The sequence below is a fragment of the Rhynchophorus ferrugineus genome, unplaced genomic scaffold (assembly GCF_030347505.1).
Source record: "Rhynchophorus ferrugineus isolate W39M unplaced genomic scaffold, kcgeb_rfMv2 rfM9, whole genome shotgun sequence".
NCBI lineage: Eukaryota > Metazoa > Arthropoda > Insecta > Coleoptera > Curculionidae > Rhynchophorus > Rhynchophorus ferrugineus.
Genome location: NW_027472588.1, coordinates 28,527,706 through 28,553,282, shown reverse-complemented (window position 1 = coordinate 28,553,282; position 25,577 = coordinate 28,527,706). Strand labels below are relative to the sequence as shown.

The 25,577-nt window shown below is 30.6% G+C and overlaps 2 protein-coding genes across 2 annotated transcripts in view; both read right to left on the bottom strand.

The window, feature by feature from the left end:
• LOC143202585 (MFS-type transporter SLC18B1) overlaps positions 1 to 1,604 on the bottom strand; it is a 28,099-nt gene extending 26,495 nt beyond the window's left edge. The window contains exon 1 of the mRNA XM_076414198.1: positions 1,360 to 1,604. Coding sequence (XP_076270313.1) covers positions 1,360 to 1,467 — 108 coding nt within the window. The 5' untranslated portion in view covers positions 1,468 to 1,604. The remainder of the gene's footprint in view (positions 1 to 1,359) is intronic.
• Positions 1,605 to 5,134: 3,530 nt separating this feature from the next.
• LOC143203221 (protein takeout) lies at positions 5,135 to 23,625 on the bottom strand. The gene is made up of 5 exons (XM_076415363.1): positions 23,407 to 23,625; positions 10,818 to 11,058; positions 8,352 to 8,485; positions 8,140 to 8,289; positions 5,135 to 5,603 (listed from the first exon to the last, which is right to left on the bottom strand). The coding sequence occupies exons 1-5, from the start codon at positions 23,513 to 23,515 to the stop codon at positions 5,449 to 5,451; spliced, it is 789 nt and encodes a 262-aa protein (XP_076271478.1). The 5' UTR covers positions 23,516 to 23,625; the 3' UTR covers positions 5,135 to 5,448.
• Positions 23,626 to 25,577: the final 1,952 nt, after the last annotated feature.

Below are 25,577 nucleotides of genomic sequence, written 5' to 3'. Positions count from 1 at the left end.
CAAAGAACGGTAGTTAAGGAATATAAAATCCAGCTGAAACTTTCACGATACTTTCAGATAACTGAGCAGTTAATGAATTACCTGTTTCCAAAGATTTACATCTAATCCAGGGAAAGTTCCAGAGAAGAGAAAATAGATACCAAAATGGTTGATCGAATGGATATAAATTGGTAAACAAGAAAAAAGAGTTTTCTAAGAGATCTACTACAACAACAATAAGTGCAAATAGTCATGGGTAAAGTCGTCTAGTTTAAGGCAACCATCCTCATAAATACCGAAGCTACTAAAACCGAATGAAAATGTCACTGCAGAAATCTCTCTACATAGACTGAAGTAAATTAGACGACCAATTGCTGCAAAAAAATATCAACAATAGCCAATAACAGACGCAAAGTTACTTATAGGCCACTTATAGCAATAGTTGTGTGGAATGCACTATTACAACTTGAATAGGAAGTTCCGTCTTGACTCAGACTCACTCATCAGACATAGTACCTTCAATAGCTACTTATTCAGATGAAAGAATGCTTTTTTGATATGGCATCGCCATGTTGCCAAAAAGATGGTAAAGTTGCAGAACATTATAGGGATATTTTGGTTAATATATCCTGTACCAATATTAGGAACAATAGAAGGAACATATAAAAAAGAAAAATCATTTATCAAAGCCACGAAACCAAGTCCAGGAAAGTGTATTGGTTGTTTGGTTTAAAACTACTTTATTTTATATAAGTAAATTCTAAGACCAGTGTGGGGCTATGGAATTCAGCTATGGGCTACGTCAGCGACATTCATGTTCAAGTGTAAAAGGGTTCTAAAATAAACTGCTGTATAAGTATATTGTGAATGCGCTTTGGTGTTTATATGTTTGTGATCTCCATGGCCGCTTATAAATTGATGGTCACGGAAATTATAAAACTGTTTGTTAATTCTAATCAAAGAAATTCCCAAAACTACCCTAACAGAGACGCGCCCCGACTTCTAAACGTGTATATTATAACTAGACACCTTAACAGGAAAAAAACCATCTCATCTTACTAATGCGTGAATATCAATAATTCAGTGGAAAATATATTAGTTATACTTATTAATATGTTAAGAAATATGAACCGTTAGTTGTATACTGGTTTTAATTATATTAAAAGTCACAATTAAATTTAAAAAAAGGAAAAAAAATCTTGTATGGTAGACTTTTCAGGCAAATATTGATACTTTCAGTATATCACTTATTTAAAATCATCATATAATTTTTTCAGTACATCAAAATACCTAATTAATATTTTTCCATAAATTTTATAAATAGAACTATCATTAGCAAGTAATTTCCTACGTTAATTAATTATAGTTCGCATATCTTACCTCAGCAGGATAAAAAGGAGCTTGAAGGGCTACACAAAGAGCATTAAAAAAATCAGACATCCCAATAACTATCAATGTTAACCACTGCCTTCTCGTGAATTTAACCATTTTGCACTGAAGTCCCGGAAAATGATGCACCCGAAGAGGAAACCGTATCGATGGTGCTTTGACCGCTATAGAAAAAATGTATTGACCTGAACAAGCTGCAACAATGTACGTACTGGTGGACTGTGGTGGGTAAAGACGTCCTGATATATTTTCGCCAAGTTCATCAGTTATCAGTCATTCTTTCGCGATAATAGCTCTTAGTTTATTTCTCATAATAAAAATAATGTTTTTCTATACGTGGTGTTGAGCGATCATACCGGAAAGTCTATTAAAAAGAAAGCGATAACACAAACAGTTTCGCAAGGAGCAAACTAATTGAAATGTAGTGGAGATAAAAATTCGTCAGACGAAACAGCAAAATGAATAGTTAATTGACAATATCTTGTTTTCTATGGCGTTGTTTTTTTTTCATGTATAATTTCAAAAACTAATCTATACATATGACTTCTTGATCTTCTCTATCGATGAATTTTTACCGCTTTTCTGATCACTAATTGTAGATGTTCGACAAAAAACTGATATTAAGTTTTCCTTTAAAACCGGCTTGTGCTATTAAGAAAGATATACAGATGACATTACATATTATATGTTTGTGTATTATATGTTTGTGTATTATATGTATGTTTATTATATGTATGTGATCTAGCATTATTATCATAGAAAAAAGACCTATTCGTAGTAATTCTGGTCTTTACCTTCAATCGCATTAACTGTTCATCGTAGAGAGTCAAATTAATAGCTTAGTCAAATTCGACCAACTCATTTTTTTAATTAATCTCTTAAAACTTCAACAATCTGCCCGTGGGTTGATGATTTCCGTTATAAACTATCCTAACATCTAGAAGATCGCTTCAGTAAGTGATCTGCTGTACAAACTTATAATCTAGATACTATTCTAACTTATTCTAAATACTATTCTAGCTTATTCTAGAGATTATTATATCTCACTCTGTGTCTATTAATCAGTTCATATAGCTGTTTGCGTTTGAACCTACGTACCTCACTGTTTGGCGAGTGCATTGGGATGCACTAACTTCGAATCACACTCATTATGGCATCGACATTGACGATGACTAGCAACATATTATTCTGGAACTTCTGGAGGATATCTATGTTAGATTTGCTAGTAGTACCCCACAGTTCAATACAATAGGTTCAAATGGGGCTAAGTATTGACTTATCCAGCAAAACCTTGTTATCTAATGATAAGTTAAATGTACGCCCTATCAGCCAATACATTTGGTTTAGTTTATGCCCAAGCTGTTTGCATTTTGGCAATATATGTTTTTTCGATATCAAACGTCGATCAAAATGCATTTCCAGATATTTAGTGTTGCCTGCTTGTGGGAGTTCACAATTATTAATTTTTACTGAGGGACAAGTTCTTCTACAAAGGGTGAATGTCACATGGGTAGATTTTGTCTCATTTGCTTTGATACGCCACGTTTTCAACCACAATTTTACTCTGTTAAGATAAAGTTGGAGGTTTCTTGTGGCTGATATTGTGTCAGCATATGTTTCTTGAGTAGTGTTTCCTGAGGTTGGTAGGTCAGCTGTATACAACAGATATAACAATAGGCTAAGAACACTGCCCTGTGGAACACCCGAATATATTGGATTTAGGTCAGCAAATTCGTCTCCCTGTTTCACAATAAAATATGTGTCTTTGAGGTATGGTTTCAGTAGTTGAAAGTGCATATGGGGCAAAAGCTTTTTCAATTTAACATGCAGTCCAGTATGCCACAGCTTGTCGAAAGCTTAAAATATATTGAAAAATGCAGCGGAGCAATATTTTTATCATTTAGGTTTTTATTAATTTTGTTGACTAATCTATGTATTTGTTCTGTTGTTCCGTGTTTATTACGGAAGCCAAATTAATGGTTTCGAATAATATTTCTCTCTTCTGTGATTATTTTAAGTCTCTTAATGTATAGTTTTTCAAAAAGTTTAGATAACAGATAAAAGGCTTGTAGGATGATAAAAGGAAACTAACTTATGATGAACAATTTATTTCCATTCCCTGTAAACGGTAAGCTTTTACTATAAACATTTTGGTATAGGACTATAAATTAATCTTAACGAATCTACAACACATGGTAATAGTTTGTATTATATCGCATTGGGTATATTTGTAACCAACTTCATGTCGAAGCCCAGATGGCTTTACTTTTCAGTATGTGTTATTTCGTCGAAGTATGAACTTCGAAAAAAAATCGATTTCAACATGCGAATGCCGATTTCAACGTTATTAAATTGACGATTTTGACACTGAAGACAAAGGGTGTTCTGGACAAATTTTCAAAGGGGGATTTGAAAGCTTTACTCCATGAAACCATCAATGGGAATGGTTATCAACTACAACTGATGCCTTTCAGTCCAGCACTGTTCGAAAATTAACAAAATTGTATTTGTCTTGCAATGTTTTCATTCCTTAGCGGAAAATAAACATGTACTTTAAAAACGGTCTAAAAATCTGCTCCTTTCACGTATCTTCAGTCCAATTGGATGACTGTCGATTGGACTTCGGAGTGAATTGATGGAGCCATGTTTCATCCACTGTCACATATCGACGCAAAAACTGGGGTTTATTACGCTTGATCATCTTCAAACACTGCTCCGAATCATCAACACGTCGTTTTATTTGGTCAAATGTAAGCTCGCGCGACACCCACTTTGCACAGCGCTTTCTCATACCCAAATATTCGTGAATAGTATGATGTACACGTTCAGTTGATATCTTCAGAGTGTCAGCTATTTCATTTAATTTCAATATATGGTCATTCAAAATCATTCTGTGGATTTTTTAATGTTTTCATCGGTAGCAACCTGTTTTGGGCCTCCACTGCGTTTACCGTCATCGGTGCTCATTTCACCACGTCTAAACTTAGCATACCAATCCTTGATGGTTGATTTTCCTGTGGCAGTGTTCGGAAACTCGACAGCAAGCCAAATTTTTGCTTCAACTGTATTTTTCCCCGTCAAAAAGCAATATTCGGCACGCGAAATTCCTTTTTATTTTTTTTCACAACAAGAAAAGTTGGTTCACTCAACAGGCGCTATACAATAAACAATATTTAAGTGAATAATTAGGAGAACTATAATAATTATATTATGCAAAATTATCTTTGTCTTTTTGTTCTTAATGCAAAGTTGTTAAATGAAATAATTTAAATATAGATATTAATTTTTATATTAAATTTAAGTATAGATATCGGTGCATAATAACAATTTTTTTCTTATAATTATTATTGATATTCTATGACCGTAAAACCGAAACATCTGTTATTTCCATGACTTTTTAACAAATACCTTATTGAAAAACAGTGCTCAGGGATATAGTGAATTTTCATTGAATTTCATTTCATTCTAATGTAATTTATAGTATATTCTATTATTGCTTCAATTATGCTAAACCCTAAATCATATTTCAAAATATCTGTACTTCCATTTTACTTTTTTATAACATATATTAGTAAACAAAAAAAATCTAAATAATCTTAACAAACCATTTATATGAAGCTACTATTACACTAACTATAAATTTAACTTTTTATGTTAATATGAATATGAATTAAAAATTTTACATGAATTTGAGTTTATGCAACCAGAAATTAAAGGAATTCGTTGTATTAGTTGCCTAAGGTTACATAGAATAACACTAAATAGATTACTTTTAATCATTTTATTTCGTATTTCGTATAAAAATAAAATATAATCTATACCTGTATCACAATTTTCAACCCTAAACTATTTGTAAAATCCTTACATTAAGTGCATTTTTTTCCTCCTGAAAAAGATGCAAGAAAACTTGTACCGTGGATCACCTTTAGTCCTAACCCATTTACTTCACATAAATAGCGGATAAAGGCAAATATTCACTCTAGAAATTCTCAAACAAATTTACTCTTACCGCATTAAGCTGTAAGCTTTTTCTATAATATAAATAACTTAAAATATCAAACGTTGGTAACTGGATTAGGACTAGGCGTCAGGTAACCAAACTTTAAGTGGTAATCGTGTAAAAGCTTCGTTTAAAAATCCTTTAAAATGTTTGGCTATTGAAGCTTTAGCTGCCGGCTTCATTTCACTGATGATCTCTTCGGAATTTGTGTTTAGGAAGTTGTTCATTGCTTCTCCTAAATATAAAGAAAAGTGTTAATTTATGTCTGGACATAATATTAACGAGAGTCTCAAAATTTACCGCAGGATTTCAATTAGGATAAGGAGTCCGTAATTGAATATCAGAAATATAGAATGAAGCTTATTTGAAACTTAACGACTTGTTCAGGCAACCTACCTGTTATTGGCGCAAATCTAATATATTCACAACTAGAATAATTGAAACTTAGTTATTTGAAAATGAGGCTGGACAATCAAATTAGTTTCTATGATCAAGATTGAGTTATATTAATGTGGACGATATGGTTTTTGACAAGATGTTGCAACAAGCCATACAGCCTGTTAAACAATTCTGTTACTGTGTAAAATATTTCCTCTGCTTGTACTCTGTAGTTCTGACCTTGCCAATCATATGATTTTATTTTGTAGGAAGAACATATTTTTAAACTACAACTACCTATATGTTGAAGAAAGAGATGCTATACAGCATAAACTAAATTAACACATATTTAGACAACATAATTGTAGACAATTTCGATAATATAAAACGTTGTAAAATATATTGTTCTATACATAATCGGACCTTATTGTTTAATTAAATAATTACAATTAAAAAATAACTGTTTTCCTTTTCATTGAAATATATATTTTGGGACACCCTGTTTACCTCTATTGCTTAGTTTTGTAAGTAGGTAGCTGCTAAATATGTTAAGTCATTTTATGTTATGTCATGTTTGTGTACATTATAACAAAAAGCGTCGAAAGAATGTGTTAAGCGAGTGTTTGACAACATTTTACAGTAATCCATCACAGTTGAGATGAAAGAACAGTTGGAATATTGAATTGAATGTGAATATAGTCAAATAAAGCGTAACTAATTAATAATTTAACGTTTAAAGTTTAGTTTAGTGCTTAAATATTGCTCTTTGATAGGAAAAAAAATTGGTCAAGCAAAGTAGAATGTAACTGCACAAAATATTTAGGAAGTTTGTTAGTAGTAACAACTGACTAGTGACTAGAACATTTACAGAAAATATTTGAAAACAAATGAAATATAATAGTAAGAGAATATGGAGTAATTATGAATAAAAGTAATACGAAAGTCTTGGTGATGGGAGAGTCAGAAGTAATAAAAATTCATATCGACGATGTGGAAATAAAACTAAATGCATTTAATATCTAGTTATAGAAATCGAAAGTAGTGGAATGAAGAAGTTGGAAGGAGATGGAAATGATAAATGCATTTAATATCTGGTTATAGGCATTGAAAATAGTGGAATGAAGAAGTTGGAAGTAGATGGAAATAATTGCCAAAATTATAAAAACAGATTAAATTTAAAAATAGAATTTGTAATTCATTATAAATGACAAATTCAGTAATAACAAGGAAATAACAAAAACGAGCGAAACTAAAATGGAAATATACCAAACAATTTATATGAACAATTTATTTATAGATCAATCAAGTTGTTAAAGAAACGTAAAAACAAGACACAAGCAGTAGACGTGAAAGCTTAGAAGCGCCAGGGAAGTAACAAATATCGACAGGATAACAAGTAAAGGTATAAGAAAAAACCTTAATATTGAATCAGTAGAAGAATACATAGAAATAAAAAAAAACTTGGCGGGGACACTTATAGCTTGGACGACGCAAGACAAGTAAAGAAAATATGGGAAGAATACTGAAAGGAGAAAATTAGAGGGTGACCTAAGCCGAATTTGGGATTAATATATCAGAAAAATGCTTCGAAAGTGGGAAAAACGGCCGAACCAATAAAACTAAGCAGAGACAAAAAATGGTAAAAAAATGTAAATGGAGAAAAAGAGAATAGAGAATAATCTTAAACATACAAACCTACACCACTAAGTGATATCATATATCGTACCATAATATATCCGATCTTACCCAGCCTGGGTACCATTAAGATTAATTTGTCAGATTTTACATTTTCATTACTGGATAATCACAATGACAAAGAATCACAACATCAGAGTAAACACAAGCCTTGATGGGATTCAAACCTACGACTCTCGCAGCACTAGGGCCATCCTGGACCCTAGATCACTACGGCAACCAAGCCGGAAGAAAGAAATATAAAATTTTATTAGAAAACCTGAACACATATAGTTTCATATTTTGAGTGCAAATACTCAGAAAATAAGTAGAAGTTATAATAAGTAAAATTAAGATACAGTACACTAATACTTATGAAACTGTGAAAAATGTGATATAACAAGTAACTGGAGGGCAGATCAAGCACACCTTTCAAGCTAAATTTAAGGCAGTATGTATAGTGTATGGTATGTTATCAATATGGTATTAATGTTCATGGGTGAATAGTTACCGAAATAGCCACGATATGTTTTATTGTTAAAGAGTTATAGTTAGAAGAAACTTAGTGGAAATAATCAAGATATAAATATTAAATAAGATTGAAAAAGGTATAATATCAAATATAATGCTATACATTAAAGCTGTATAGAAGAAAGCTAAAGAAAAAACTTACAAAAAAACTTGAAAATGTACATATCAGCTTTACGTATATTAATTACCTATAACGTTTCCATGATTTACAATATCCCTAATTCTGAAGCGACTCTTCTTCAATCGAAAATCGACCAGCATCTTGTCTACCTTCATGTAACGAACATTGTCTTTGGTAAATTCTTTGCCGATTATCTTCGTAGCTGCATCCACTTCGACTGAAACAAAATAAGCTTCGTCAATACGTTCGTCGCCGTTAAGATCTAACGTTTGTATTTACGGAATATCGCCCAAAAATCTCCTTTGGATCGTACTGGGAACAGGAGAACGTTACCGTTGACGTCATACTTTCCCCTAAGGTCCATTCTAGGGAATTTGAATCCGATCTCGATAATATAATTGTCTACGTCGGCACTAAAATGAAAGTACACAATTACATTTCTTTAAATTTATTATTTAATCATCATTAAATAATTTAATATATGTAATTTAATAATTGGTATAACCAATAAGTTATCAGCAAATGATAAAAAATGTATTTATTGAAAAAGCAGTGTTCAGATTTTGATAGCTGTCTGTCAGTCAATTTTTTTAAACTTTAAAATAAAAATCATTGATTTCCAAGTCCAGTAAATAGGGCAGATGTAATAATTAATTAATTCCATGATTTTGGTCATTTTAAAGTTTCATTAACAAATATCTAATCATTCTTGGAACAAGGAGTAATGTTGGAACTACTGGAATTAAATTCATATGTGTTTTAGTTAGCCCTAACCCTCAAAATATGCGTGTATAAATTTGACAGCTGTCGGATCATTAGTTTGTGAATTATATCATTTTGAGTGAAGCAACTTTTGTTATTGTGAAAAAAAACGAATAAAAAGGAATTTCGCGTGTTGATAAAATATTGCTTTTTGAACGGAAAAAATGCAGTTGAAGCAAAAACTTGGCTTGATGCCGAGCTTCCGGATACTGTCCCAGGAAAATCAACAATCAAGGATTTTTATCTCAAGTTTAGACGTGGTAAAATGAGCAGATCGTGGTCGCAGTGGACGCCCAAAAGAGGTTGTTCCGACGAAAACATTTTAAACAATCAAGATATCAACTGTACTTACATTATATTATTCACGAATATTTGGGTATGAGAAAGCTCTGTGTAAAGTGGATGCCGCGCGAGCTCACTGTTGACCGAAAACAACAACGAGTTGATGATTCGGAGCATTGGTTGAATATGATCAAGCGTAATAAACCTGAGTTTTGCGTCGATATGGGCCAATGGATTAAACATGGCTTTATCATTTCACTCCGAAGTCACACGATGAACCCGCTCCAAAGCGTGGGAAAACGGAACAGTCGACTGGCAAAGTTATGGCGTCTACATTTTGAGATGCGCATGGAATAATCTTCATTGACTACCTTGAAAAGGAAGGACCATCAACAGCAACTATTACATAGCGTTATTTCACCAAGACAATGCACCGTGTCACAAGTCAGTGAAAACGATGGCAAAAATCCTTCGAATTGCTTCCTTATTCACCGCATTCTCCAGATCTGGCCTCCAGCAACTATTTCCTGTTCTAAGATCTTAAACGACTGCTCGCTGGGAAGGCTGAGGCCTATTTTGAAGCAAAGGACGAATCGTGCTACAAAAATGGTATCAAGAATTTGGAGGGTCGTTTTAGTCAGTTTATCACCCTTGAAGGAAATTTTGTTGAATAAAAAACTAATTTTGGCAAAGGAATGTGTTTTACTAAGGTAGACCGGAGACTTTTCAATTAACCTGCTATTGTCGTTTATCAAGTATATAACACTATTTCTGTAATATTATAATAAAATAGATAATGATATTTTTTTGTGTTCAGGACTTATTGTGTGTAAATGAAAAATCATCTATGAACAAAACATAACTATAAACATTTAAAGGTTTAAACTAAATATTTCAATATTTCAATATTCTCCAAAATGGTGTATTATTTATTTTTATACTTAAAATAAAGTACCATAAAATACCCTCTGATCAAAAGTCTTATGGAAACCTTTCTTAGTTCACTATTGAAATGAACAAATTTATGAAATGTTTGAGCGAAATCTATTGGTGGAAATGCGAAGTATTAATGTCAACAATTATTAAAAAACATAACCTAATTATTGAATTCGATGGTTTTAACATTTATTTATACAAAATAATGAATTAAAAGTGCCGATTTTGATATCAATGACACAGAACGGCCTGGAGGACCCAAAATGTTTAAAGACAATGAATTGCAAGACTTATTTGACGAAAACTAAATCCAATAGAAGAGATCCAAGTAAAATGACAATGGACAGTGGACAATTAACTCAAAATACTATTACAAATTCTTCGACACCACTTTCATTGCTGTCCAGTTAGAATTTTCAGTAACGTATAGTGATCGGCGGTGACAACTGGATCTACTACGATAATCCCTAGGGAAAACATCATAGGTTAGTCCAATAGAGCCATTAACATCAACACCAAAGCGAAATATCATAGCTATAAAGTGTTATCTCTGCATATGGTAAGATCAGCAGGTTGTAGTATACTTTGATTGCTGTCAAAGTAGCATTATACGGACACGGTATTGCTGTGTTAGCAGAAAGATGAGAAAATGTTGTAGAAAATGAGAAAAATATTTTGATTAATATATATAGAACTAATTTTTCCCAATAAATCAACATATACACATTATCTTTATAAATATATTACCAATCCAATATAACTTACTTTATCCTCTCTATTGTATAATTTTGTGCTCCAACTGCTGTGACATTGAAGAAAGATGCTTTAACTTTAAGCGGACCTTGGCCATTTTCGATGATAATCTTGTCCAGTTTAAAGGGATCTATGGTAGGAACGTTAATATCTGGCAATCCGTTCACTAAAAATGGCCGGAGATGATTGAAAGTTTTCTGTAGGCATGAGTTGATGTTTGGGTCGGCTTTATAGCAAGGTATGATATATTCAGCTGAAACAAAACAATTATTTATTTTTTATTGTTGAATTAATATTTTCGTTTAAAGTATATACACAAATTGATAATTCTTTATATAGAATTTCTGTAGTTATTAGATTAATATTAACTTCATTGATTAAACATTATTAAGAATAATATAACAAAAGGTGTCTGAAACTTTTTCAAGGAAACGCAAATTTTGAATTTGTGCTCATATAAAACCAAAAAAAAGTCAGCTTGATGGCTGACAGTTTTGGTATTAATAAAAATGGAACACTATACATCACCATGCATAGTGATTTTCGTTGAATTCGTTGTATATATTACCATATACTGGATATATATTTCTTAAGAAAAATTATATTAAAGCATGATTCATGTCAAAAAGCTATTGGTATGCATTTGGAACTGGAAGCGGACCTTACTTTTTCGATGTATATTGAGCGATATTGATCCAAATGAACAACGAGGAAGAAGAATATACCACAGATGAAGCAAATAGAAGAAAAGCAATAACTAAAGGAAAGCCAAATCAGGAAAAAAAATAAGGGACAGAAGAAAAGCTTATCATGATACAACGTATCAACATACCACAGATCTACAAGAACAGACAAATTATAGAGAAGATAAGGGAGGAAACTGGGACACTGAGCCAGGTGGATAAGTCAATTAAGATGGATATGAGGCAAATCAGGTATAGGATTGATTTTGCATTCAGATGGAAAGAAAATGAGGATGAATTGAAAAATGATATGCAGCTTTCATGCAATGCAGCAAGGGGTTGTATAAATACTATAGAAGTACTAGTGAAGAATGCCAGAAAATTTGGAGATGAGATCTATTTTGCCGAGATGAGAAATATTTTAAAAAGTTATTTATATATTATTTAAAAGTTAAATTGAAAGAAAAAATATATATTAGCGAGAAGAAACAGAGGAAAACATAAAGAAAAATAAAAAATAAAGAGGAGAAAGGGAGACAAAAGGGCAAGACTGTAGGACTGGTTAAAATAGATTCAGAAATGTGAACATGGAACGTGGAAATAGATGGGTTGGAAAGAAGTTAAATCTATTAAAAACTGATATACTTGATTATGAGTGATTATGTATAAAATAGTAATAGGAAATCAAAATCGATCATTTATCATAAGCTAAACTTACTCAAATTAATTTCATGAACAAAATATTTCAACATACTCTATTTAGGATAAATATTCCATCAAGCCATATGTATACTAATACCCCAACATACTTTAGTATAATATATTACTAAAAAGACAAATGAACAATTATATGAAACTGTGGTAAAAATACATGTAATGGAAAGTGGTATAAATATGAAATAATATTAGATGGAGGGCCTCCTCACAAGATATTTTCACTACATGATGTTAATGTAATATTCATAAGAAGACAATTTTTATACGATAATGTTCTTTCCCATGTTGAGGATTGGTATTCACCAATATATAATTCCTTTTGATTGTCATTTTAACCTATAAGATTAGGTACACCTGTAGATATAGTCATAAAAAATTATAGATATCCTATATAATAGTCAAAATAATAATGTTTTATTCTTTGTATTTTACCAATGTTTTATCTTTTCAACAAATCAATATTTTTTAAAACTGATGTTTGATATGTTTTTTACATAATAGGATAAGGTGTTTAGTTCTATTAAGCACCCAATTAACAGTCTTCTTACATCAGATACAGGAACAAGACAAAGTACTTCCTTGTTCATAAAAGAAATTATTTTTAACCGCATCTCACAAATAAATAATATTTTATCGATCACAACATAATGAAGCTAATATATTATAAATTAAAATACTTTGAAATAGATAAATATTTACCAGTTGAAAATTTACTTACTTTTAATGGATTTTAATTTATCAATTGTCTTGTTTTAAATGACTTTCTAAAATAATTCGGTAATAAAGTTATTTAGCTAAACAAACATAGTTGGAATCTTACGTGGAAGAATATACTTTCACAAATAATCTAATTAGAGAACAAGAGGAAGTTAGAAAATACTATAGATCGGCCGAATTTATAATAAAAAGATTTATAGGATTTTGTAATTTCAAATAGTGGGTAAGTCGTCAGAAACATGTGTGTATACAAATGTTTGATAAATAACTATCTCTTGTTATATAAATATACTATTACATAAAATAAATAATATAACACTTTTTTAATATGTTGTTAATTCTATTATACTTGCAAAAACTATATATTACAGTTAATTTTATAACATGAAACAAAATTCAAAGCTAGAGGAATATTTTATTTGAGTAATTATTTATTTTTTATCAAGAATATTTAATAAACTAAAGAAAATGATGTTTTGTTGTAACATTTACAGTTTATCCGTAAATTATTTGCAAGGACATAAAAATATGTGTGATGGATAACCAACAATAATGCTTTTAATGAGGGCTGCACTAACATTTTGAAATTATGATAATCGACTGGTTACGATGTTATTTATTATTATGGTACCATATGGTATTGGCTAATAGATATTTTAAGCAAAATTTCTTTGTAAATATCATAATATATTATAGGCATAATGGTTAATCATGAACGATTTCTAACAAATGACGTTTTGTATTGCCGTGAAATTTTGATCTTGTAATAAAGTGTTCTATAAGATCACGGAAAGAACTGAAAAAGAGGATCTTATTTATCTTATTTATATATTTATTTTTGATTATTTATTTCTAACGGTGGGAACTACCAACTGAAAACAGTCGAAACAGTCGATAGTCAAAAATATAGCGACTGAAAATAGTAATTACTATTTTCAGTCAAATGCACGGTTCGACTGTTTTTTCCGTTCGTGAGGTCAGACGAAGATGTACGAATTTTTGTCTGTATAAAATGTGAGATAGGAAAGGACGGAGATAAATAGTTAATTTTAAATGTCTTTATATTTCCAATGGTAGTATAAGCGAGACAGAGATCTATATATATTCATTTACGTAATAAATTTAAAAAAGAAAAGAAAAAAAAATACTATTTTCTATTATCACGTAATAAATAATATAATTTTAAAGGAAGTAGGATTACTTTTATACTGAATGTTCTGTGGATGTGTAAAAAGGAATGGAATATTAACACCACAAATGTTTTATCGTGTTTTAATATATTAATTGCTATTTTTAAATAACATAGCATAATAAATATAAATAGTACAATATAACTTAAATAAAACCTAAAAACTATTGATTTTCAATAACCATAACTACTAAATAAAATGTAAACGTATACCTAATCATTGAAAAATCTAATTCATGATGAACCTAAGAATGATCGTACAATAACTAACAGACCCTTTTCAAATAGTTTTATTTATTTTTGAACAGAAATATTTTTAAAGTACTGTAAATATTATCATGTTCGACTCTTCTCCCGTGAGGCGGTTTCTTCGATCGTTAATTATTTGCCCAGATTTTGAAAAAACTCGTTCCCAGGGGACAGATGTGGCGGGTGTAGAGGAATATTTTACGTGTAACTGATATAATTCAGGTAATTTCATTGTATGGGTTTGCTAAAAATCCAATGTGTTTTCTAAACGTCCAATAAATGGAATTTCCAAATACTGCTAAATCTGTAAAGTTGCTGCAGTACTTGGAGTAGTTACTTCTTTCATTCTAGCCATTTTTTATCAAAATATCTCCAGATGTCAATACATCATTGATCAGTAGTTTTGTCTTGAATTTCGAAATGTGGAACTATATTTATATTTTTTGAAGTTAGAATGGAAGATACCTCTTTTGTGATAACTTTTTGTATCGCCTCAGCATTATTTGCAATACCAAATCCTGCTTTTTTAAATCTAGGATCTAAAAATGTGGATATCCCGCGTATCGTATTCATTTCTAAAATTGCCAGTCTTTTATTGATGACATCTAATAGGCAATTTTGTCATTTTTTCCCCATTCAGTTGTTAAAATCCTGGATTTGATGGAATGTTGCAGTCCTCTTATTAACCATATAATTAAAGATATCGTTGGGATATCTTTCACCAGATAACTCGGTGGTTATTATTTCAATGGGTTTTAAAAGTTGAACACATTCTGTTAAGATAGTCCATTCGTTAACAAATAAAAACTGTGGTGCTCTTCCTAATAGCCAACAAAATATGAAAGTAGAGTTTTCTTACCCGAAAATGTATTTATTACAAATATTTAATATACTTTATTCACCCCTTTATCGTTAATATTTCTAAAAGAAATTTAACAACTGCTACTGTAAAAAATTCTTCAAATCTTTTGGATCTATGCAATTTCTGAAACCCTTGGAACCTAATTTTAGTTTTCAGGATTTTAAGAAAAAAGTTTCCACAAACAAGAGGCTTGGTCAAAAATCGTGAAAGTTTATCAAAAAAGTATTACCTATTATACCAGTCAAAAGTATCTTACATAGAGTAATATTAATAATAATTTACTCTATGGTATCTTACTATTTATCATTTACAATTTAATTTTTTTGCCCTCGAAAACTAGCGTTCCAAAATGCTGCTATATTAATTTACAATATATAGTTATTCACAAGCAAACTACAAAAAAAACATAAAACCACATATATTACATATAAATCTATATAAGCATAAATTCGGCGCATTAGTTTCAAGGTCGCGGCTAGGACGGAAGACCAGAACGTTAAAAATCTGTCGAATGTACTAGTAGAACAGAAAATAGTAACTAAAAGTAAACGACTGAAATAGTCGATAGTAAATAGTAATAAAATCAATCGGACCGAAAACAGTCGACTGAAAACAGTTACTAGTAAAAACAGTCGAACCAAAAATAGCGACTGAAATAGTCGATAGTAAAAAGGAGTCAATTACTGAACAGTCAATAGTCGATTTCAGTCGATTGTTCCCAACACTAATTATTTCATATACCATACTCATTTATTGTCTATCACTCTACGACAGGTATAAACTCTTCATTTTTTTAGGGGGAGTGCGAAAAGCCAACAATCACAGGTACTTAAATCTGATGAATAAGTTGGATGTTAAAACAATTCAATTTCAGATATAATTTATTGAACCGTGTGAGAAGATGCATTGTCCTAACTTTTTTTCGGTAAACCGAGTTTTTCTTATCCAAAACGTATAATTGGAGAATCAAGTGTTCACCCTGTCGATCTAAATCACAATTCACACAAGAATACAGCCAAATACTAGAGTCATGTTTTAGATACCACGTTAAAACAGAAATATCATATTAAAATAAATGTAGAACAATTCAATTTTGTATCAACAAAATCAGTTGTGACTAATTAACCTTTTCACCCAAGAGATCATTTACTGAAGTGATTTTTTACATATTACATATAAATCTTATCATAAGAAATATTTATTGGCCACTGGGCAGAATATTGGGCTATTGAGGGTAATAAAAATATATAATCAAAATGAAAATAAGGTAGGAATTCTCAAAATAATTAATTGCCAGAAATCACGAGAGGTCGTTGAAATACTTAAACATTAAAGTTATTCATTACCTAAATAATCAAAACTTATAGCAAGTATAAAAGCAAGGCTCTTGAATAATCGTGCTATTTATTAATCAATGAAATAGAATGAAGTGTCACAAATTTTCAGAACCATTATATTTGATTTAATTTAAATTTAGAATTATATATTATAAATTAGGAGTTAGATATATTGTAGAATTTACTTAATTCTTGCTTGATGCAATTCTGTCTATATTTGACCTTCACATCAAAAATTTATAATCAAACATTTAGTTTATGCAAAGCTTTTGCGTACCTTTTATACTTAATTAAAAAACCAAAGCGCTACAAAAAGTTTTTAGTTATTAAAAATCCATATGAATATGATAAAGATGTGATACAAGTATGGATTCTGGTTTTGGTGTTAAGAAGATACATATTTTAATATATTTGCTAAAAAATCTCTCTGGTCGTTTGAATAATATGAACGTGATGAATATTTGTGTTAATAGCACAATAGTTTTCAGATGTTTAAACGAAATATGTTTCAAGAATAAGAATATTGGATGCTATGTAAACTGAAGATGATATTCTACATCGGATTGGAAACAACTGCATTTTGAAGAAAGACAATAATATAATGTTTTCAACGATCGATCAAATGTTGTTCTTGCAACTATCAGTAAAGTTAGGATCTGTCGACGTTTCTAACTCCGAATTGATATGGGACTCCGTCGATCCGTAACAAGTATAATTCAAATTGTTAGCGTTAAATGCTTCAAAAGTGTGGCAGTACTCTGCCACACTTTTATGCCACAAAGATATATTAACATTTTTTGAAGAAAATATCGATATTTTTGGACGATATATTTTTTGACCGATATATCGATATTTTTTGATATTTAAAAAAAAATATTTCTTAAACATAATAAAAAAAACCATTTAATTAATTTTTATAAATTATTAAAATTTTTAAATTGATGCTTAATTTTAAAGATTTTGTATTTTTTGGTACTCAATTGTAAGGGTTTATTAAAAATGTCGATCTATATATTACAAAAAAATAATCGATATATTTTTTGCTCCCATATATCGAAATTTCGAAATACCGATATTTTTCTCGGTGGCCGACAACCTAGGGCAGTACTTGCCAACCCGTTAAATGTGAATGGTATCAGGGAAGTGTTTTTACTAAAACCTTTACTACCTGATAACTTGTCCGATTAATAAATATATGTATAGTCTTAAAGCAATATTTATATATACGCATACAAATTATATTTAGGGAATTGCTTACCTAAGTGATTTTATAAATGTTATGTATATGAAAATTATTATAAGAGATATTTATTGGCCGCGGGGTAGATAGTTTAAATACTACAGGTATTAATAGCATTATTCTTTTGTAATTGGATAAATTCTTTTAATTCAATTAATTGAAGCTCAATATTCCACTTATACACTTTATGCAAATTCGTGTGGTTTGGTTTGCTTCAATATTCTGATTTACTGCACGCTACTGCGGTTTTCTTTTATTTTTACTGCCATATCTTGGATAACTTAGTAGATTCATTTGAATTCAGAGTCATCTTGTAATTCTTCGTTGGTTACGTATCGATAAACTTTAATAATTGATCGAAGAACTTTGTTTTGCCAAAGTTCGATTATTAGTTGGTTTAATGCAAACCTATATTTACACTCCATAAGTCAAATTGGGCTTTCTCAATCAACATTTAAATTTCTAATAAAGCCTACTTCAAACAAACGTAGGTAGTTTTATGTTTTATTCCATTTTAAAGTTCTACACCTAATATAGTGATCTTACATAGTGAATGTTGTTATTTATAAACCAATTTGTAAGCAAATTCATTTACTAAAATGAATAATTATTACATATTTAATGCACTATTACAGAAACTAACTCTAATGATACATAAAAATGTTGCAATGCTCGGTATGAAAAACTCGAGCTTAAATGAACAATATTGTCGGCACGAAACGATACATGCTATACCGATTCTAATTGCAACGAAGCTGTCCCCATTTCCACTCTCATTATATAAACCATCGCAATTCTTACATAAGTCTCCGACACGAACTGGGTTACTGTTCCGCATTCACGTACAACGAATTCAGATGTTTAAAATAGTCGTTCTCTCGTTAATTCTAACGAGAACACAAATACAAAAATACTGCTCTATGAGAAGTTTGCTATGCACTGATCTGGTAAAAGAAAATATTATTTTATCGTGTGAATAGTCTTGTATATTATATTTGTATATTAATTGTATACTTTATATTAGCAATAATTCGAAATGGAATGTGAAAGACGTGCGGTTGTCACGTATAGATTTTTAAATGAGGTTCAAGAAGAGAACGATAGAAATGAAATATAAAAGAATTTATCAAATTCATGTGCAATCCATTCCAGTATTCGCCATGAAGATGTCGTCTGGGGAGTGGGGACTATCTTTCAATATAGTAGTGGATGAAATACTGCGATAAGTTTTTAGAAAGACATATAATGTGAAAGACATACAAACTGTGATTAGACATTTTGACAACTTACATTCCCCTACAGCAATATTTGATGTACTCGATCTACTAAAGCGCTTTTAGTTTTATCACATAGGTTAAGCCTAGAAATAAAATGCTTCGAACTCAAATATGAACTCTTTCCACTGTAGACTCTGCTGTGAGAATTTATCAATTTCTTCATAAAGTATAAATAAAAATAATAATTATTTAAATCACTTAGATATCATACCTAATTTATTTTATAAATTAAACATTTATACCATGTTAAAATGTAATATATGAAAACATAACGTGTTTGCTTGGTAACATAGTAACTGGGTCACATTAGTAAGTATAACTCCATAAACTTTTCAATAATACATTATTTAATATATAACATTATAAAATAATAATAATTTTAAATAAAGTATGCTATGTTAATTGAAATTATATGGACTATTGTTATTTTATTGTTTTTGCATAATTATACCAATTCCATTCAATTCGTTGAAATGTAGAGTACAATGTAATTTGATAGATAAATAAAAACTACTACTTTATATTCGTCTAATTTAGTTTTTCGTTATATTTCAACCATAAGGACAATATATCACAGGCGAAAATGGATACAATATACAATATACAACAAGTTGTTCAATATGTTTCCTAGAATTAAATGGAAATTTATAGAAATGGAAACAGAAAAATTGATTGGATGTATGTTTGTAAGGATCGTTTTATTCTTTAGCATAATTTCCAGAAACTCCCTAAATATATTCAAACGATCTATCAATTATCGCATCTCAGTATTTTCACGGAATAACTCCAGAGAATAATAAACTCCACGATAATAGTTTTTACCGGTTGCTTGAGGAAAATTGTTGTTGTTGGAGTGTGAGAATCATAAGTTAGAGCGAGCTAAATCTGAAAATGAATTTGGTACTCAAATGTTTTGATACATTTACATATTAAGCACACAATTTACTGTAACTAAAATGCTGAATTTATATTTAATTTGATAATTAAATGTTCGTAATATTCTTATGAAGGATGGAAATGGTGTCCAATTTTTATTTTTGAAATAGACGAATAGATGATGTTTCAAGAACTTATCAAAGAATTTCTTAAATAAAAATGTTAAAAAGTAAATAAGTCAAATATATCTAAAGTTCAAAAGAGAAGCTTTCAAAAGAAAAGATACAATGTTTGCTTCCAAATTAGAGGGATGGATCAAGGTAATTCAGGTAATACTAGAACTAGAACTAGAAATTAATTTTGAACGATTTAATGAATGAATTATTATGTTTCAACCATCGACATGACTCTATGGGGAATAAATATTTGATAATTTGAGATGTTTAATGATGAGAGATGAACGTGAACATGATTTTACAGGTCATCCGGATTTACCCAAGGTCAGTACCCCATGTGTTTACGATGATTATGAACGTGCAATATAATTATTCAAAGAGCGATCCAACTTGCTTAGACTTACTGGACGAAAACCCTTCTCAAACTCTCAGATAATTTTTAGACAGATTAGCAAATGATGAATCAACCATTTTTATGCGATATGATATATTTAATTGAAGGGTAAATGGCTACAACATGAATTGATCTAAAATGGCATTTCGAGCCGTGTTAACATCGTTGTTTCGTTCCTTGTCAACCGCAAAAAAGGAATTTTCTATGGTGTATTGTGATTGTCGATGAAAAGTGAGTCATATGGGTAGAAAGTGGGTTAGTCCAGCAGAGCCATCCAAATCGAAATATTCAGATGCAGATATCCACCAGCAATTGAATGACGAATTGTTTAAAAAAAGACCAGTAATAGCCCGTAACAGATGTAAAGCCATCCTCTTGTATGACGGTGGTCAACAGGGTATCCAAATGTATGCTAATATGATTACTATGTGCTTAGATAGATACAGAATGACTTAGTTCACGGTGCACACAGTTTCGACATGCTGAAGAAGTACGAGAATTCACGTTCAAAAAAATGCAAAAAAGTTCTGCTGCACATCTAGTCGTCGTTCTACTAAACCAACATCATTTCTTCCAACGTATCTTGCCAGAAAGATAGAAAAAAGTTGTAGCAAATGAAGGAAAACATGTTCACAATTTTTCTCTAAAAAAGTCTTTTAAAAGTGAAATAGCGATGAGAGTACATACTAGCACTTAATAGATATTTAAAAAACGTTGGGTTGGTGGTTTATATAATCAAGAAAACATATTTTAATTAATAACCCATCGATAGATTTAAATCATATTCAATTAATTAAACTAAAGAACGGGGAAACTAAGAAATAAGTCGTAAAAATTAAAAACTGACCGAGATAAATATGCAAATGTAATGCTAAAAATTAAGAAAAACGAAACGAGCGATTCTAGGAAAAAAGCCGGGCCTAGTGTCTGTGAAAAGGAAGTTAACGCACGGACTCAAGTCACTTTCTTCGCCGGCTTGTTGCGACATTGACCCAGTGAGATTTACAATAAACTATTACATAATAACCACGAAAGTAGGATAATATTATGAGAAGTTATTTAAGAACACACGTAATAATAACGATGTTTGATAATCGTAGCGGCTTGTGACGACGATTGTTTGGTTTTTGCGTTAATGCTGAATATTGAAAAATAATCATACTTTCTCGGACATCTTTTGGCATGATATCGAACAGCTATCAATTAATAATATTAATAATTAATGATTACCAATAATTAATGTTTGAACTAAACCATTAATTTTAATTTGTTAAAATCTGGACGAATGTATTATCAAGAATTATTTCAAGAATTATTATAAAATCACACGACGTGTTTGTCTTTTAACTCAATAACCACTAAACATAGTTTCATACCATTTTCACCAATAGACAAAGAGCTTCATGAGGAAACTTTAGCTACACAGCTTGATGCATGCAGTTTAAGGTTTTGTTTTGTTGATAATTGTCAAAAATTAAAATCCCTGGAAGCTTCCATTCAGTTTCATCATAGTTGCACTGCGTATCCATTTGACACTACAATAGATACCAGATTGGGTGTACAAATCAACTTTTTCAAATTTAAACAGATAAAAATGTATAAGCAATGGTAATAAATTTGTAGCGTTCTGGGTGCCAATTGTGTAGACGTTGTATCTAATTGTAGATAACATGTTATGTTTACATATTACTGGTACGAAGTCAATAGCTTGAAGGCTCGGAATTGCATGTTTTGCTGAATGAAGACTCAGCGCAAACGCAAAAAATGTTGGCAGCTAGGCTAGGAGTTGTTTCCAAATATCAGCAATAAATAAACTTTTTAAAAAATCCACAACATATAGAAAAACACATCTAACATGTGTTGATCGAATACAACCTAGGTCAATCCAGAAACAAACAAGAAGATGTGTTTATGCTAAACTGAAAGATGTGATGAGCGTGAAGTCTAGACAGGGCGGTTAGGTTTATCTTAGAATAAAATTAGCAGTGTCGTGTTCTGCTGACTGTTCTTTCGTCACTTCTTTCGATACAATAAAATAATATCAGATTTAAATCATCATAAGGCTATTTCCTTTTGAATTCCTTCAATTAACCGGAAACAACTTTTTTTTATTTTAACCCTTAAAAATAAATGTTTAACTTTTATATTCGATTTTATAACATTATTAAGAAGAAACTATTGTGTACTTGTAGGTTCTTTATGCGGAATCCATAAGTAAACAATGGATTTGATACTCTAATATTGCGCAATACTATAGAACAGTTCGGTTAAACAAATAGAACAAGAACTTCAATCAGTCGATTCGACAGTTCATATAGATTTTTACCATAATTTTGATCTAACTTTGTCCACTTACTTTTGACATAATTTTTTAGTTCAAAATTGTTAATCGCAGTTCAAATCTTGCTAAAAAATATATACATGACAGGCAATTTGGGTTTCATATTTAGCTAACTGTTCCTTGATCAATTTATTATAACATGTACTATTAAATTTTCCAGAAATTAATTGTATTTTTTCTTTCCTTCGAGACCTATAGCAGCCCAGCACAAAGCTTCCTCCACAACTGTCTGTGATTTAAAATCATGTGATTTTCTCTTAAATATTTGTAAGTATATTACTAGCATTATGCATGAATATGCAATGTATATGCAAATAAAATAATATATAGTCACGTAAAAATCACTTAGTGAATTCACTATAGCAGAATGGATGCAGTTAAGATGCATATTGACTCTTTATCACTTTGAAGCTATTCGGTCCTTCGAAAAAACTCGCGAGAAAATAAAGCCAATTCATAAATTGTAACTTAATCAATAATAAATAATTTTCCATAATATGAATAAGCTTAAACCAATGTTATTTACAAAGCAATTTTACTTACGAGTTCTATATTGAGTTTCATTAAGTTCTTCTTGCATCGACAGATCGATCAGCATCGTTGAAAACAAAAAGGCGACCAGCAACAGTCTTGTATTTTGTTTCGGGAGCATTTTTACTAGTTTATGTTCGTTTTCTTCGACAGACTCTTAAAGTGTTATCGCATATCACACAAAGGTCTTACAATAATTCACGGTACACGCGGAATTTGAGAGAAAGCCGGTTATAGTTTTATACGCGGGGTAAAATACGAACTGGTGGGGTGATTCCATCTTTCGATTGACGCCGGAAAAGTGGGGTGAACGATTATGTTTGTTGTTAATGCAATGTTGGACGTAGACGGAGTGATTCAAGAACGAAACTGTTATATAACCGACATATGAAGTGTATTATGTTTTTTTCGTTCTAATAGCCTGTTCCTGTATAAAATTCTGTTATTACTCATCGGTCTTTTTCAGTTCTGTTGAGAAATAATACGTGGGGACTGAACGTTACGTATAACAAAGGTTATTTCATAAAAATGAAACTGCTAAATGTTAATATACATTATTATATAAATGTCTATGATGATATCCCGCATTTCGTACATGAATTTGAAGCATATACAAATTGATATTTATCAAAACGTATTTGACACTTCAACAAACGTGTTTGTAATCCATAATATGAAATTTGAAATGAATTGAATAATTTGTTTTGAAATGAATAATTTTAGTTTAATTACATTATAACAAAGTTATAGAGCCGATTTTTTTCTATTTCTATTCTAAGTATTCTATGTTTGCATGTATTTCCATAAAACATCGATCTATTGGTCAAGTGTGAAGTATCAATTTAAACAACCTAACCACCTGATAAATTCAATAGTTTTGACATTGAATCCCTACATAAAATAACAGTTTTACATTTAGTATGATTCGACATTCACTACCTTTATTGTTTGATTTGCAGAAATCTGCTGCTCAACATTAAACACTTATGATTCTATCGCCAATCCCAATTGTCAGTTTTGGTTTAAATGGTTTAAAATTATTGATTTTGATATTAATAATTAAGAACGATTTGGATTTTATTGCCTGTCAGACCAATGCAAGATCAACATCGTTCTTTCAACATGCCTCTCGATATTTTTCTAGAAAGATGGGAAAATGTTATAGCGACCTTGAGGCATGTCGAATTTTACATCATGCAATAACGGTAAATACCCAGAAATATAATTCCAGATGTTGAACACGGGCGGGGTGCCATCTGGAACACGATAACGAATAGCTGGCAACCCCGAGACGTTTATCTGGGAGATTATTGAAAGTTATTTTGAATCATTCAGTAACCGACCATAGTTTGGTTTAGACCTGCCACCATCGACTGCCCAAGCCTCGTCACCAGGTAACACCGCTGCCAGCCTTTTTTTATCACTTGTATTTTCACATTTTTATATTACTTCAATAAATAACGGTCACATAATGTAAACACCACTGTTTCATTTCGTTTTACCTCCATTAACCATATCATTTACCCTAAAATATAAAAAAATGATTTTTTTCAATTACTCTTAATAAATGCCTGTTCAAAATGAAATAATGATTATAATACATACAATCATCTATCATATTAGGTGTAAGGTGCTTCAATAGACCATACGATATTAACATGAAATCAAATAAGTTGTGCAATACTGAAACAAAATGATTTATTTTAATGTCGATTGCAGCTTATCGACGTAAACCTGTGACTTATCCACCAGAAAATACCACAGGAAAAAAATGCGGATTTAAATTACATCATTTTGGTCCTCAATTCACTATACCCGCAGTTAATTCATTCAGAATATCTACCGTGTTGATCCTGGGTGTAAAAGATACAAGATCTCGGTAATTAACAAAAATTGCTAAAATTGTAACAAAATAAAGATGCTATTGGATGCTTTATTATCACACATTAAATGTTTGATTATTACTTAGAATTTATTTTGCGATATAAATCAGTAATAAAGTAGATTAAATGTGTAGTAAAGAGCTATTATAAAAAAAACCGAGACAAACTATGTGGAAAGTATCGTCATCTTATTATAATCAAATATTGTTTACGTCCATATCGTTCAACTTGATGAACAAAAAAAACATATTAGCCAAAGAAATGCGCACCAATAACACTAATCTAATGGTAGTAACTATC